This window comes from Leopardus geoffroyi, chromosome X (assembly GCF_018350155.1).
Source record: "Leopardus geoffroyi isolate Oge1 chromosome X, O.geoffroyi_Oge1_pat1.0, whole genome shotgun sequence".
In the NCBI taxonomy this organism is placed as follows: Eukaryota; Metazoa; Chordata; class Mammalia; order Carnivora; family Felidae; genus Leopardus; species Leopardus geoffroyi.
In genome coordinates this window covers 41,694,787-41,708,263 of record NC_059343.1, presented here as the reverse complement: position 1 = coordinate 41,708,263, position 13,477 = coordinate 41,694,787, and the positions used below count along the sequence as shown (strand labels likewise).

Below are 13,477 nucleotides of genomic sequence, written 5' to 3'. Positions count from 1 at the left end.
GTCCACTCCAGACTCCCCCCACCCCAGCCTGAGCTCAGAAGTCCTCCCCACCACATCCAAATGCTCCCCCTTAGATTGCCCTCCACCCACACTAGCCTGTCCTCAGTGCAAACCCCACCGCACTCCCTCCCCGACTCCTCACGCAGACTGGGAGGCTCCCTGCCAATCTTCAGCTTTACATCCTCCCAGTCTAGTCTACAATTTGGAGAAGGTGCAGCCCAAGACTCCTCCCACTAAGCCCAGACTTCACCTTGGATCCAAGTCCTCCCAGTCTGGCCCAGGGCTCCCCCACTCCACCTGAGAATCCATCAGGGTCCAGGCCTGTGCTGGTGGGTGGGAGGGTCACAGGCACAGCCCCAGGACTAGAGGGGCAGGGCTGGGCCGGGCCTGGGGTAACATTGTGTTTCTCTCCCCTTCCTCCCTTCCTCCCCACCCCCTTCCTCCCATGCCTCCACCTTGTCTCTCTCTAGCAAATCCCAGTCTCTGACCAATGCCTTCAACCTTCCAGAGCCAGCCCCGCCCAGGCCCAGCCTTAGCCAGGACGAGGTGAAAGCTGAGACCATCCGCAGCCTGAGGAAGTCTTTCGCCAGCCTCTTCTCCGACTGACACCCCACCCTGAGAACCCTTAATTCCTCCTGGGCAACCCCTCTCTGGGCCCTGAATCCATTTCTCACTTTTGGAATCTCCAGATCCCTTGAGAAGTCCTCTCCTGGTCTGCCCAGACCCCTCTTCTCACTCTGCAGAATGCCCAAGTCCCTGGGGAGACCGCACTCCTGGTCCTACATCCAATTCTCACTTTGGAATTCCCGAGTCCCTATAAAAGGCCACTCTCGGCCACCTCAAGACTTTTTTTTCAGTTTTAGAACCTCCAAATTCCTGAAAACCTCTACTCCTGACCTCCCCCCCACCTCCAGAGTGCACTTTCCTTCCCAGAAGCTCCCAAACACCAGGGAACACGTTCTGGCCCTAACACTACTGAGTCCCCTCCTGGAACCCTGAAATTCCTGGGAAACCATACTCCTGGTCCCAGATCTCTCAAGGACACCTTGTTCCCCATCAAGATTTCCTAGATCCCAAAGAAACCCCTACCTTGGAGCCCCTTTTCAGGGATCTCACATCTCTGGAGTTCCACCTCTTCAGATGCCATTCTCCAGCCCTGCAAGGATGTCTCTTAACCACCCCTCAACCCCACTGATCACATCGGGAGGTCCTCCCACTGCTAGGACCCTTCTGTTCCCCAGGGACCCACACTCCCACTTTCCTGCCTCTGACAGCTCTCTCTAAATATGCAAACTCCACCCATCTTCCCAGAATCCTTTGCACACGGAGGGCCAGTGGTCCTCTGCTTCCCCACCTTTGCCGTGATGTCTGTGTCTGTGACTGACGTGGCCTCCTCTTGTGCCGTGCTTGGCATATGTGGTCCTCGTTCATCGTGCCGCCTGTGGTGATGCGTGCAGTGGCGCTGTTTGTGTGGTCCGCACTTCCCCCCAACCACTCCTTGCCTGGACTCACCCCCACCCTTCAGCGGCTCTGAACCCCATGAGAAGAGTCGGGAAGCAAAATAAACAAGCAAAGGCCCAGCAGAATTCTGTGCTTCTTGGTGAATAGGGGAGTCCTTGAATGGCGGGGAAGACACAGAGGGGACCCCCCAAATCCACATGGGGTGCTGGGGACCCCAAAATCCAGTGGAAGGCACATCAGGCACAAATTCCAGAGGTTCTGAGCGGAATCCCTGCCACAAATCCCAGCCATTGGATACAGAAGAGCTCCCAAATTTAGAAGTATCCCCAAAGCCAAGAGGAAACCAAATTATGGAGGAAGCAGGGGTCTCGGTCTTTGGGGGGGGGGCCCAATTCCAGAGGAACTGGAAAAGCACACGGGGACCCTCTCCTCTCCCAGGACGGGGATGGGGGATCCTGAGGCAGTATCAGGGCAGAAACAACATTGATTGGCTGGTGGGCAGAGCTCCTTGGTGTGGCAGGCTGAGATTGGTTCCCTGGCGGCTGGGGGCAGGGCCTAAGGCACAAGGCGGGCCGCGCTGAGGAGGCAGGCAGGCAACTCATCAGCCTGGGTGCGGTGCAAGGAGGGTTCGGAGGCACTCCGCTCAATCTTGGGGAGTGACCGCTGCAGCAGCTCAATCGTGGCCAGGATCTGGGGGCAGGGGCAGGTTAGAGGAGGTGTCCAGAGCCACACGGGCACCCCGACACCCGCAAACCCCGGCCTAATGGGGAAGTACACACATGATACACTCCTGACCCTTGAAGGTGCACCATTCCCACTGACACCTCGGAGTCTTCCTCCTCCTCAGACTTGCCCTCCCCATTGTGTCCAGCCCGCCTACCCGGCCAACCTGGGGGAAGAGGGGACGTTCCTCTCGCTGGAACTTGAGGCAGTCAGACAGCAGGCGCCGCATGGCCTTGGGGCAGTTGCTGGAGATTTTGCTGAGGTCCGGGGACAGATAGCCACGGCCCACCATGAAGATAATCTGGGGGGGGGGGCAGGAATGCGGTGATCTGGGGGTCTGAGCTGGGAGGCTGAGGGAATTCTGGGTCTCAAGGGGCTTTGGAGGCTCCTTTTTGGGAAACTAGGGTACTCTGGGTATTCGGGTCTGAGGACTGTGGGTATCTTGTAGATGCAAGGATTCTGGGTCTCTTAGGACTTGGGACTGGGTCTCTGAAGACAAGGATTCTCTGCTTGCAGAACAGAATTTAAGCTCAGGAGAAGTCAAGAATTGTAGGTATCCCTTGGCTCACAGGTTTCTAGGGGGCTTAGAAGCCCAGAAAGTACTGAGTCAGGGGAAACATAAAGTTCTGGGTCTGGAGGGAGCTAAGTGACTCTAAATCTCAGGAGTTCGTATTTCTCTAGGTGTCTGGGTGCTAGAGGACTATGGGTCCATGCATCCTGTAGGACTGTGAGTGCTCAGGGCTTGGAGCCTAGAGGATCCCCAATTTCAGAGGTCCTGGAAGATTCCACACTTTAGACCTAGGAAAACTGTGACAGTCCAGGCCTAAAACATCACGGGTTCCAGGGCCCCAAAGGCCTGCTAGATGCCCAAGGCCTGAATGACCGTGGGTATCTGTGAGTATTCCAGAAGCACAGATGGCTTCTGTGACGGGCAGAAACCGAATTCTGGGCTTTTTGGGACTTGGGAGATTTTGAGCACTGAGGCCAGAGGACTGTAGGTATCTAGAGTTCCAGAGGGCTTCTGGGTACTCGGGGGCCCTGTGGGATCCTGGGTATAGGGGATTCAAGAGATTCTGGACTTCAAGGACCCAGAGGCTGATAGATGTATAGGGGAGGAGAGGATTCTGACTAGGGAAGACCAAAGGATTCTGGGAGTTCTCAGCCCAGAAGACTTTGGGTTTCTGGGGGAAGTGTGGCGTTCTTTACAAGGAGGAAGTCTAAGGTTTGGAGGCTGAGGGGACTCCCTTCCCTGAGAGATTATGGGTAAGGTGTGGGGCTCACCTGGTCACGGCTGCCAATGTGGCTGTAAGGCAGAGAGCCGGTCATGAGCTCATAGAGCACAACCCCGTAGGCGTAGACATCCGACTGGAAGCTGTAGGGGTTCGGGTCCTGCATACGGATCACCTCAGCCGCCTTCGATAGGGCAGACCAGACCAGGCAGGGGGATCATGGAGGCCAGAAAATGGCTGGCCAGAGTCCCAGATCCCACTAGCCACACTGGGTACAACTGGGAACACCCTCACAAGGTAAAAACATGAGCAGTCTAGACACCCACATCTGGCACAAGTATCCCCGTTCCCACTCAGCTCCTCACATCCTGGCCCAGCAACCCATGTCCCTATATGGCCCCAGTCCAGCCTGGCCCAACTCACCATCCATAGCACAGAGCCCGAGGGCTGTTCCAAGGGCTGGGCCCCGCTCCACCGTGTCTTCACCGTGGCCAGGCCAAAGTCACCGATCTTCACTGTGAGCCCCTCGTGTAGGAAGATGTCCACCAGGGTCAAGGGCCACTACAGGAGCTCTCAATAGCCACATCTCTCATCCTGACTGGGAGGTTCCCACTGATGCCTCCACACTCGTGCCTCTGACCCTGACCAGAAGCCCCCCAATATCACACAAACTAGCCACAATCTTGACTCGGGCTGGGAACTCCAATTAGTGCTCCCTACCTTGGCCCCCCTGTGACTCCCGGCCAGGAAGCCCCTGGAGTGGCACCCATAACTGCCACTCCCATGACCCTGATCAGAACTCCCTGTAATGTCCTCCACAGCTGCCATACTTTAGACCCTGACCAAAGTCCCCAGGAACAGCACCCGAACCAGTCGCAACTTTGAACCCTGACCAAGAGAGCCCCATTAAAGCCCCTATTAAGCCACATGACACATGCCCCTCCCTATGCATCTCCAGAAGGCCCCCCAACAAGAGCCATCCCTCTAAGCCCCCACCCCACCCAAGCCCTTAGACAGGGACAGGCAGATACTGTTAGACTTGAGATCTCGGTGGATAATGTTCTTGGCATGGAGGTAGCTGTAGGGATGGAAGCAGGCAGCAAATTGGCTGGGGGTGACCTCATCTCCCCACCCCAAGCCTGCCAGCCCCCTCCCTTTGTCCCCAGGCCAAGAGGCTCACTCCATGCCCTGGGCAGTCTGCCGGGCCACGTCGATGAGCTGGACCATGTCGAAGCGTGTGTCGGCCACATGTAGGTGGTGGTACAGGCTGGAGCCCTCACACCACTGTGTGATGATGGCAAATCCCGGCCGGGTCATGAAGCCCATGAATAGCAAGATGTTGACATGACGTGTCTTCCTGCAGGCAGGGAAGGTGGTACCAGGACAGGAAGGAAAAAAGAGCAACTGTCACTCACTTTCTGAGCATCAGGAGTGGTGCTGTTCACTGCTGCCTTCTGTCATCATTTCCACCCTGTCTTTCGGGAGGCTCAGGGCCAGGCTGTGGCCAGCTTCAGTGCCTTTGTGAGATATGTTTCATGGGCTACGATCCCACCCTGGGGGCTTACATCCCAAGCTTCCTCATCCGAGTCTCCCAACAAAAGCAGGAGGGAGCAATTACTGACCCCGCCCCTCTGCCGACCAGTGGCTCTCCATCATCAACACCTGCCAACCTCTGACCTTGACCATGACCTGGGCCTGTGACCACTCTACAGACAAGAAAGGGGAATGCCAACCTTCTTCATCGATGTATCGTTGTAATACTGATAAATGCCGGTAAAAATACCAGTGACATGTGACTATGTCCTGTTAATCACCACGAGAGGCTTCGAGGTAAAGAGCTTTGGGTTAGGACTCAGATCAGAGTCTGTGTTCCAATCCAGGCTCCACCAGGTACTCACTGTGCAACCTCAGGGAGGACACTTAACCTCTCTGTGCCTCATTTTCCTCAACTTCCAAACTGTCATAATTAGATTAGCTGCCTTATAGGGAAGCTGGAAGAATAATTAGTAAATAATCTGTAAGGCACTTAGAAGAGCACCTAACGCGTAAGCACCCTGAAAATGTCACTGTCCTTGCTGTTATTGCTACTGGGTACCTGAGTCTACCTCACAGAAGCTCTGTCACAGATGAACAGATCCCCTCTGATTTAGAAGAAAAACCATCGCTCCTTATAGAAGTAAGTAGTAACCACAGTAGTAACAGTAACACAAACGCACACAACATCAACGATGCTCTGCCATTTTGCTCACGTCGCAGTGGATAATAGAGGACGTGAGCATTCCTCACAGTGGGCGGATTATGGTTAAAATATTGACATAATGCAAATTTAGAGCGTGCTCAAGTAATTTCCAGGGAGGAACAGAGAATAAAAGTTTTCTTACTGCGGCATCCGTAATGAGGATAATTATTAAGATAGCACAAGAAATTCTGATAACGTCAACTCTGTGACACAGTTGTGCCCATTTGTCAGAGGGAAAGTCCACGCCAGCAACCCCAGGAGGGGTAGCAACTAGAGAGGCAGAAAAGGAACCCCGGGGTTTCTCAGTGCCAATTAATTAATATCGCATTAAAGACAGATTAAGGAGAGCAACCACAATCGTTAATTACACCACAATTAAATTACGGTCACCATTACAGTTAAATAATACTGCTCTTTCAATTACGGCATTGCTGTAATTAATAACAGGAACGCAACACGGTAAGCGTCCCACAAATGATACAGCAGACACAGAGGGGAAGGAGGGACGCAAGCCTTCCTGGCAATGTGGTTGACACTATGCTATAAATGGAGGGGCACACACTAAGGCTGAGGTCCTGGCCTGCCGCCACACCCATTTCACAGCAGGCGAATGACAAGACCCACGGTTTGCAGGCAGAGACGTTAATTAACATCAGTTATCAACCCCAACACAAACAATACTATCGTCAGCTGTGCTCTACCCATACCCACTTCCCAGAGGGGAAAGGGACGGCCCGGCTGAGAAACAACTTCCGATTATGGTTATAACACAACACAAACACGGGTGCTGTGCGGGAAGTGCCCTGAGCCTGGCCTTTCCCCAGGGAGGGGCCAGAGCTGCCCCGCCGCCCCCACACGAGTGCAATCTCACCTGAGCACCTGCATCTCGTTCTTGAAGGCCTGTGCCTGCTCCGCTGTGGGTTGAGCCACCTTGAGCACCTTCACGGCCACGTCGCCATGCCACCGCCCGCGAAACACGGTGCCAAACGAGCCCGTCCCGATCCTCTTCAGCAGCTGCACCTCGCTGGGCGGCACCTCCCAGTAATAGCCCGAGTCCCGGTACCCCAGATTCTTCTGTGGGCCACACGGCGGCATCTCAGGGGCCTGCCCGCTTCCCTCATCACTCAGCCTGTGGCGCCCCCACCAAAGGTTCCCCGGGAGCTTACCACTTTCTTCTTGTCATCAGCCAAGGACTTCCGCTCCCGCTGCTCACGCTGCTCCGACGGGGATTTGGAATGGGGGGACTTCCTCCCCGAGGGCACGCTGGGGCTGGGGCTCCCCCGGGGGGCTCCGTCGCCACCGCCTCTACTACCAGCAGCTGCGGTTGTGGAAGGGACGTGAGTGGAGGCACGTGGAGTGTGGTTGGGGGGGGCACAGGCAGAAGGGCTGTGGGGGGGCAGACTCACCATCGGTGCTGAAACTCTGGGCAGTGAGCTGGAAGAAGAGGGACGGGACTCAGAGAGGGGACAGGGGAGCCAGCCGGAACGGCTCTCCCCTCCCTCCGCCCGGTGCCCTCCGTGACTGACACCCGCACCACCAACCTGGAGGAGGCTGGAGTCCATGGGGGCCGTGGTGCTGACCATGTGCACGTTGGGAGTGGATGTGGAGCGGATGCGCTGGAGTGGGGCGTTGGCAGGGGCGGGGAAGGGAAAGTGCTCAGGGTCGCGGTGCTGGGTGCGGGAGCTGGCAGGGGAAAGCCTGTGAAATCACTGTCAGCCCAACAAGGGAACAAGTAAAGCCGCCCCCCACCCCGGTAAAGGTAGGTCTAGCTCAGAGTAAGTCAACGTGATCACGTTTCACTTCCTCAAGAAACACTTGTTGAATGCCTGCCCTGTGCCAGATACCATTAGAGCTGGTGGAAGGAAAACTGTGGGCACAGCACGTAAAAGTTCTTGCCCTCGTGAGACTGATGTTCCAGTACGGACAGAGCGCCGTAACAACCCAAGAATATTTAATATGCCCACTGCTGACAGGGGCAAAAAAGAGAAAAATAAAGCAACATGAGGAGACAGAAAGTGGCCCTAGTAGGGTCTGGAAAGGCTTCTCTGACGTAACATCTGAGTAAAGACCTAAGGAGAGACAGCAAGCCACACAGACAGTGGGGGAAAGAGCAATATATAATATTTTATAACCATGCGTACTATTCAAATATATCATTACATAATGCACAACACATTAGCTGTATTCAAAATGCTAATGTTTCCAAATATATATATTATAATAACGTCATACCATTGACCCTTGGACAATGCAGAGGTTAGAGGCACCAGATCCCTGCCCAGGTGAACACCCACGTACAACTTCTGACTCCCCCAAAACTTAATTACTGAGAGCTTACCTTTGACCAGAAGCCTTACCGATAACATAAACAGTCAATTAACACAAAGTGTGTATGTTCTATGTAGTATATCCTGTAGTCTTACAATAGATTTACAGAGCAAAGTAAGCTAAAGAAAAGAAAGTGTTTTGGGGGCACCTGGGTGGCTCAGCGGGTTAAGTGCCTGACTCGGGCTCGGGTCACAGTCTCACGATTTGTGAGATGGAGCCCTGCGTCAGGCTCTGCACTGACAGCGCAGAGCCTGCTTAGGGTTCTCTCTCTGCCCCTCCTGCACTCTCTCTCTCAAAATAAATAAATCAACATTTTTTAAAAAAAAGGAGAGAAAGAAAACGTTTTTAAGAAAATCATAAGAAGGGTGCCTGGGTGGCTCAGTCATTCATTAAGCATCTGACTTCGACTCAGGTCATGATCTCACGGTTTGTGAGTTCGAGCCCCATGTCGGGTGAGCTTGAGCCCCGCTTCGGGTGAGCCCCGCTTCTCTCTCTCTTTCTCTCACTCTGCCCCTTCTGGGATTCTCTCTCTCTCTCTGCCCCTCACTCACTTGTACCCCTCTCTCTCTTTAAAAAAAAGAAAAAGAAAAGAAAAAAATCACAAGAAAGAGAAACGCATTTATAGTACTGTATGTAAAAAATCCACAAGTGGACCCACACAGTTCAAACCCATGTTGTTCAAGGGTCAGCTGTATATGTTATACATAGATGTGTGTCAATACGTAAAGATGTATGTTATATATATATTGAAACATTACAAACACATTTTAAAATGTTCCTTTCACTATCCTGAAATGAAATTTATAGGCAATTAATCCACATATACCCATAATTAAAAATAACACAATGCCCTAACTTTACTATTTTATATTATGTAAAAATGTGTATTTTACATTATACGAAGGTAGTGTAAGTAGAACACATGATGATGTATTTATAGCATACCGTACAAATACAGACATTCTAAAATACATAATCAAACAGATAAAATGCATGTTTTATAAACTTACACTATCTTAGAATAATAATATACTTTAATATAGAAATACTACAGTATTATAATACTTAACATAAAGGAGAAATAAAATGGAATTTATGGTAAAATAGTATGTATTTCAAAATGGAAAGGCTTGAGAATGGTTATACTCCAAGAATTAACAAAATAGTTAGATGCTTCATATATGTATTTATAATTAATATGGACTCCTTATTCTGTAGCAGATCTTGTCCTAAGCAGTGGATGTGTCTTAACACATTTAAATCCTCACCAGAGGGGCGCCTGGGTGGCGCAGTCGGTTAAGCGTCCGACTTCAGCCAGGTCACGATCTCGAGGTCCGTGAGTTCGAGCCCCGCGTCAGGCTCTGGGCTGATGGCTCAGAGCCTGGAGCCTGTTTCTGATTCTGTGTCTCCCTCTCTCTCTGCCCCTCCCCCGTTCATGCTCTGTCTCTCTCTGTCCCAAAAATAAATAAACGTTGAAAAAAAAATTAAAAAAAAAATAAATAAATAAATAAATAAATCCTCACCAGAACCCTATGTGGTAAAAAGTATTATCATCTCCTCTTTGTAGATGAGAAAACTAAGGCCCAGAGGGATTGGGTAACTTGCCCAAGGTCCATGCCCTTACTCACAGTTGTAGGTACTCAATAAATGTTTGTCAAATAAACAAATGAATGAAGCATGGCTTGTGGTCTACAAAGGCCTCCAGATCTTTTTCTCCTGACAACAGGCGTTCAGTTATCGGCATCCCTACCTGGGACCCTGAGGGGTTAGCGGCTCATTCAGGGGGCGGTTCGAGGGAGCCTCGTGCTGTCTGGAGCCTCCGGACAAATCCTGGACACTGTGGTAGACCCTTGAGGGCATTAAGGGTGTACAGCAAGAGGACAAGGGTCAAATGACTATAAGAGCTTGTGGCCTCTGTCCTCCCCATTCCCCAACCCAACCCAGGCCAGGCTCACTGTCGGCGGTTGGTACTCATGTCAACACAGACTGTGGGGACCTTGGAGGAACAGTGCTGGTGGAACTTGTAGCCACAGGTTTGGCAGCGGAAGCCATGGAACAGAAACTTAAGGCAGAAGTCACAGAATGCCAGGCTGAAGAACGTCTTCCGTACCTGCTGCCACAGAGCAGGGAAGGTTGAGGCCTGGTCAAGGACTCTCCCTGCCCCATGCCCACAGTCTTCCCCCACCATCCACTCCACACTCACAAAATTGTGCATGGTCAGTGGCACATCTTCAAGGACCTCTACGATGAGCTCCTCTCCATCCAGGGGGGCAATGGCTGTGTCCCAGGCAGTGACTGTCTTTCGCCTGCAGGGGGCATGGAAGGGAGTGAGAGGGTGGACAGGGACGGTGGAAGGCAGGGAACCCCCAAAAGTCCCTCCAAGCCTACCATCCTAGAGTAATATCTGACATGTTTAAATTTCATCGTGGCAACTCTAGGAAGTAGTTACTCTCCTAGTCCCCATTTTACACATGAGGAAACTGAGACTGAGAGGAAAAAGTGACTTGCCCAAGGCCACAAAGGATTGTGAGTGGCAGGACAGTGTGAAGAGTCCATGCTCTTTAAAGATTTTTTTTTTAGAGAGAGTGTGTGCATGAGTGGGGGAGAGGGGCAGAGGAAGAGAGGATCTTAAGCAGTCTCCATGCTCAGCATGGAGCCCAACGCAGGGCTCGATCCCACAGCCCTGAAATCACAACCCGAGCCAAAATCAAGAGTCGGGACGCTCAACTGACTGAGCCACCCAGGTGCCCCAGAAGAGTCCATGCTCTTAACCACAAGATGAGGAGCAAATAAGACAGTGAATTAACAGCAAATCTCAGAAGTGCTCAGCAAGCCCCTGAAAAAGTGGCTGATGAGGCACTGAAACAACAAATGAAAAGCCATGTGTGAGTCAAATAAAAAAAAAAAAATTAAGGCACCCCAGGACACAGGGATAAACAGAAGGCCAGCACGGCCCCTCGCGGCAGACAGAGAACAGGGAAACGGAGGCAGCAGAGAGCTGACAAATGGATGAAATGGTGAAAGAACAAAACAGATGAATTCTGGGAGGAGGCATGGGAGCAGGGTGAGGACTTGGAGGCTAAGTCGAGAGGAGCTGCTCTGACCTTAAAGGCCAATGAACTAATGAAGGTATGAAACTGAAGCTGGAGGCACTCTTAGTGGACTCACTGAGCTAAGGGAAGACTAATGGGAACTGCAGGACCGAGGGAAGGAGTCAGGCGGCTCTCAGAAATGGGAGGCTGGGCGCCCAGCAGAGGGAGGTGAAGTGGGGGTGGCACACTTACCCCTCAATCAGCCGGTAGACCACACAGCAATCCTGATTAAGACCCCGTACCTTGAGGGCCTTGTCTAGAGAGTCGTAGACACTCATGCCATCCCGGACAGTCACCTGTGTGTGTGTTTGTGTGTGCAGATGGGCGGGTCAGTGCCCAACACGGGCCCCAGCCAACTTTCCCCCACGCCTCTGTTAAAGCCTCCTCCCATCCCGAGTCACCCTTCTGAATCAAGACTTACAACGGGGTCCATCCCCACCCCCTGCCAGCTTTGCCCTGCCACACTCACCACCGTGCGTTGCTTGTTGGGCAGGTACACTTTGACAGTGCCCACTGCCCGGGACGGCTCGGCCCCGTTGGCAGGGGGGCCCCGTGGTGGCTCCATGGAGCCTAAGACTTTGTCAAGACGGACTGAGGCGGGGCTGGGCAGGTGCCATGGGGCTCCTAGAACACAGGAGGGATTCAGAGGTCCAGTAATGACAGTCTGGAAGCAAAGTGGCAGGGGAGGAAAAAAAAATTCAATCTCCAGGCTCCACATCACCCCCTGTCGCCTAATCACACAACAGCCCAAGGGATCCTATTAAGCACCCTGAACTCATCCAGTCCTTCCTCTGCTCAGCCTCTCCTGTTGTTTGTCTCACTCTTAAGGGCCGAGGGTGGAGAGGAGGGGACAGTAAGGACACAATGAGAGGCAGCACACTCAGTCCTGGAGGGCACAGGAGTACCCAGTCTCTGCTGGGGGCCAACAATCAAGTCAAACCACACCGCAATGGGGCGTGTCAGGTACATAAAGGACTTGAACAGGCTGTCCTGACTTTTTAATGGACAAAGGGTGGTTACCAGATACTGTGGTGACAAAGGCGATGGGAAACAAACAGAAGATCAGATACCGCCCTTAGCTTAGGGGCAATGGGAACTGCACCAAAAGAGTGTTTGTAAGGGCACTGCAGGAATCCCTAAGCCCGGGGAATCCCTAAACCCCGGGCTGTAACGGAAGGTAGGCTCTCAAACACTGTATTATGTGGCTAATGGAAGTCACCAGACTGTGATGGGGAGTTCATAGGGGCTCAGCAGACACTATGCTGCAGGGACGGTAAGGGGGAGAAGAACGGAAATGGAGGTCACCGGACATTGTCATGGGGTGAATGGAGGATAATGGTGCGTTACTAAACACGGTTAAGGTGAGATAAACAGGGGTAAAACAGGGGTGGGGGGGGGGCTCTAAAATCCCCCCTAATTAATGAAGGGGTCACAGACATATTACTGGTGATAATGGAAGGAGGCTGCGGTGGGTTTCAAGAGTAAAGGGGGAATCCTCAAACATTCTTCCAATGGGTCAGACATTGATCCGGAATAAGGGGAGCGACTAGTGAACGACATCTCCAAGTACACCCCGTTGTCTGCAAGGAAGGGTCACCAAGAGACCTCAAGGAGGTTTAGAGGGAGTCCGGGCACCACGCCACAACCCAGGCCCCATTCAGCCCGGCCCCGCCTACCAAGGGCTTTCCAGCTCTGCGCAGGCGCGCTGCCACACGCGACGGGCGAAACCATCCCCCGCAGCCACACACCCCTATTCCTGTCTACCCCACCCCCCCCCCCCCGCTGTCGACGATGGTCTCGCCCCGGGTCAAACCACTCCTCCGGTTCCGGGCGTGGGGCGCCGGGGCCCAGGCGAAGCCATCCTGGAGCTGAGCCTTCGGTCCCGGCTCCCTGCCCGTGCCCGGCGGTCGCTCCAGAAACCTAACCCCACCGGGCCCGCCCTCACCTGTCACGCCGCTACGGCCACCGCCGCCTCCATCTTGGGCCTGTCTTCTTGTTTCCTCGAAGAGTCCGCCTCCACGGCCCCTCAGACTTTGGCCATTGGCTCCACAGGATTCAGCCCTCAATTCTTATTGGATTAGGGTCACGCCTGTCAAGGCAGGACCGGCGGAATGTGGGTCCTGTTCCGGATTAGGAGGGGCTGCCTGAAACGTCAGGGTCTGGGGCAAATTCGCATGTCTGGGCTCGCGCAGGCGCAGTCGGGTGGAGACCTGCGTGCTGTGTACTTTAACCCCAATAGTGCCGTGGTGGAATAAAGCAGGAATTTTTTTTTCTGCTTTGAGGGTTCCTGAATCTGGCCGGGCAATCCTTAAGTGCCTTTTTTTTGGCCAGTGACCGGAGTCCTTGGTACCCACTTGGGATTTTCCTGTGTCTCAGTGTTGCCGTCTTTGAAATGAGTTGGAATC

The 13,477-nt window shown here is 53.0% G+C and overlaps 2 protein-coding genes across 4 annotated transcripts in view; one reads left to right on the top strand and one right to left on the bottom strand.

Annotated features, from left to right (window-relative positions):
* The window catches only part of SYN1 (synapsin I), a 51,183-nt gene extending 49,597 nt beyond the window's left edge, over window positions 1–1,586 (top strand). The window contains exon 13 of one of the 2 annotated variants that reach the window (XM_045473025.1): window positions 471–1,586. In XM_045473025.1, coding sequence (XP_045328981.1) covers window positions 471–606 — 136 coding nt within the window. In that variant the 3' untranslated portion in view covers window positions 607–1,586. The remainder of the gene's footprint in view (window positions 1–470) is intronic. The other variant, XM_045473026.1, reaches the window with a different exon arrangement.
* On the bottom strand, window positions 1,578–13,147 carry ARAF (A-Raf proto-oncogene, serine/threonine kinase). Of its 2 annotated transcripts, none has more exons than XM_045473027.1 (16): window positions 13,018–13,147; window positions 11,542–11,736; window positions 11,265–11,368; window positions 10,184–10,286; window positions 9,936–10,090; window positions 9,731–9,829; window positions 7,194–7,335; window positions 7,059–7,086; window positions 6,819–6,970; window positions 6,524–6,726; window positions 4,594–4,770; window positions 4,445–4,491; window positions 3,837–3,955; window positions 3,466–3,597; window positions 2,351–2,485; window positions 1,578–2,151 (listed from the first exon to the last, which is right to left on the bottom strand). In XM_045473027.1, the coding sequence occupies exons 2-16, from the start codon at window positions 11,635–11,637 to the stop codon at window positions 2,017–2,019; spliced, it is 1,827 nt and encodes a 608-aa protein (XP_045328983.1). In that variant the 5' UTR covers window positions 11,638–11,736; window positions 13,018–13,147; the 3' UTR covers window positions 1,578–2,016. The 2 variants fall into 2 exon arrangements, with proteins under 2 accessions (XP_045328983.1, XP_045328985.1); XM_045473029.1 differs by having other exon boundaries at window positions 11,542–11,696; window positions 13,018–13,124.
* Between the last annotated feature and the right edge of the window lie 330 nt (window positions 13,148–13,477).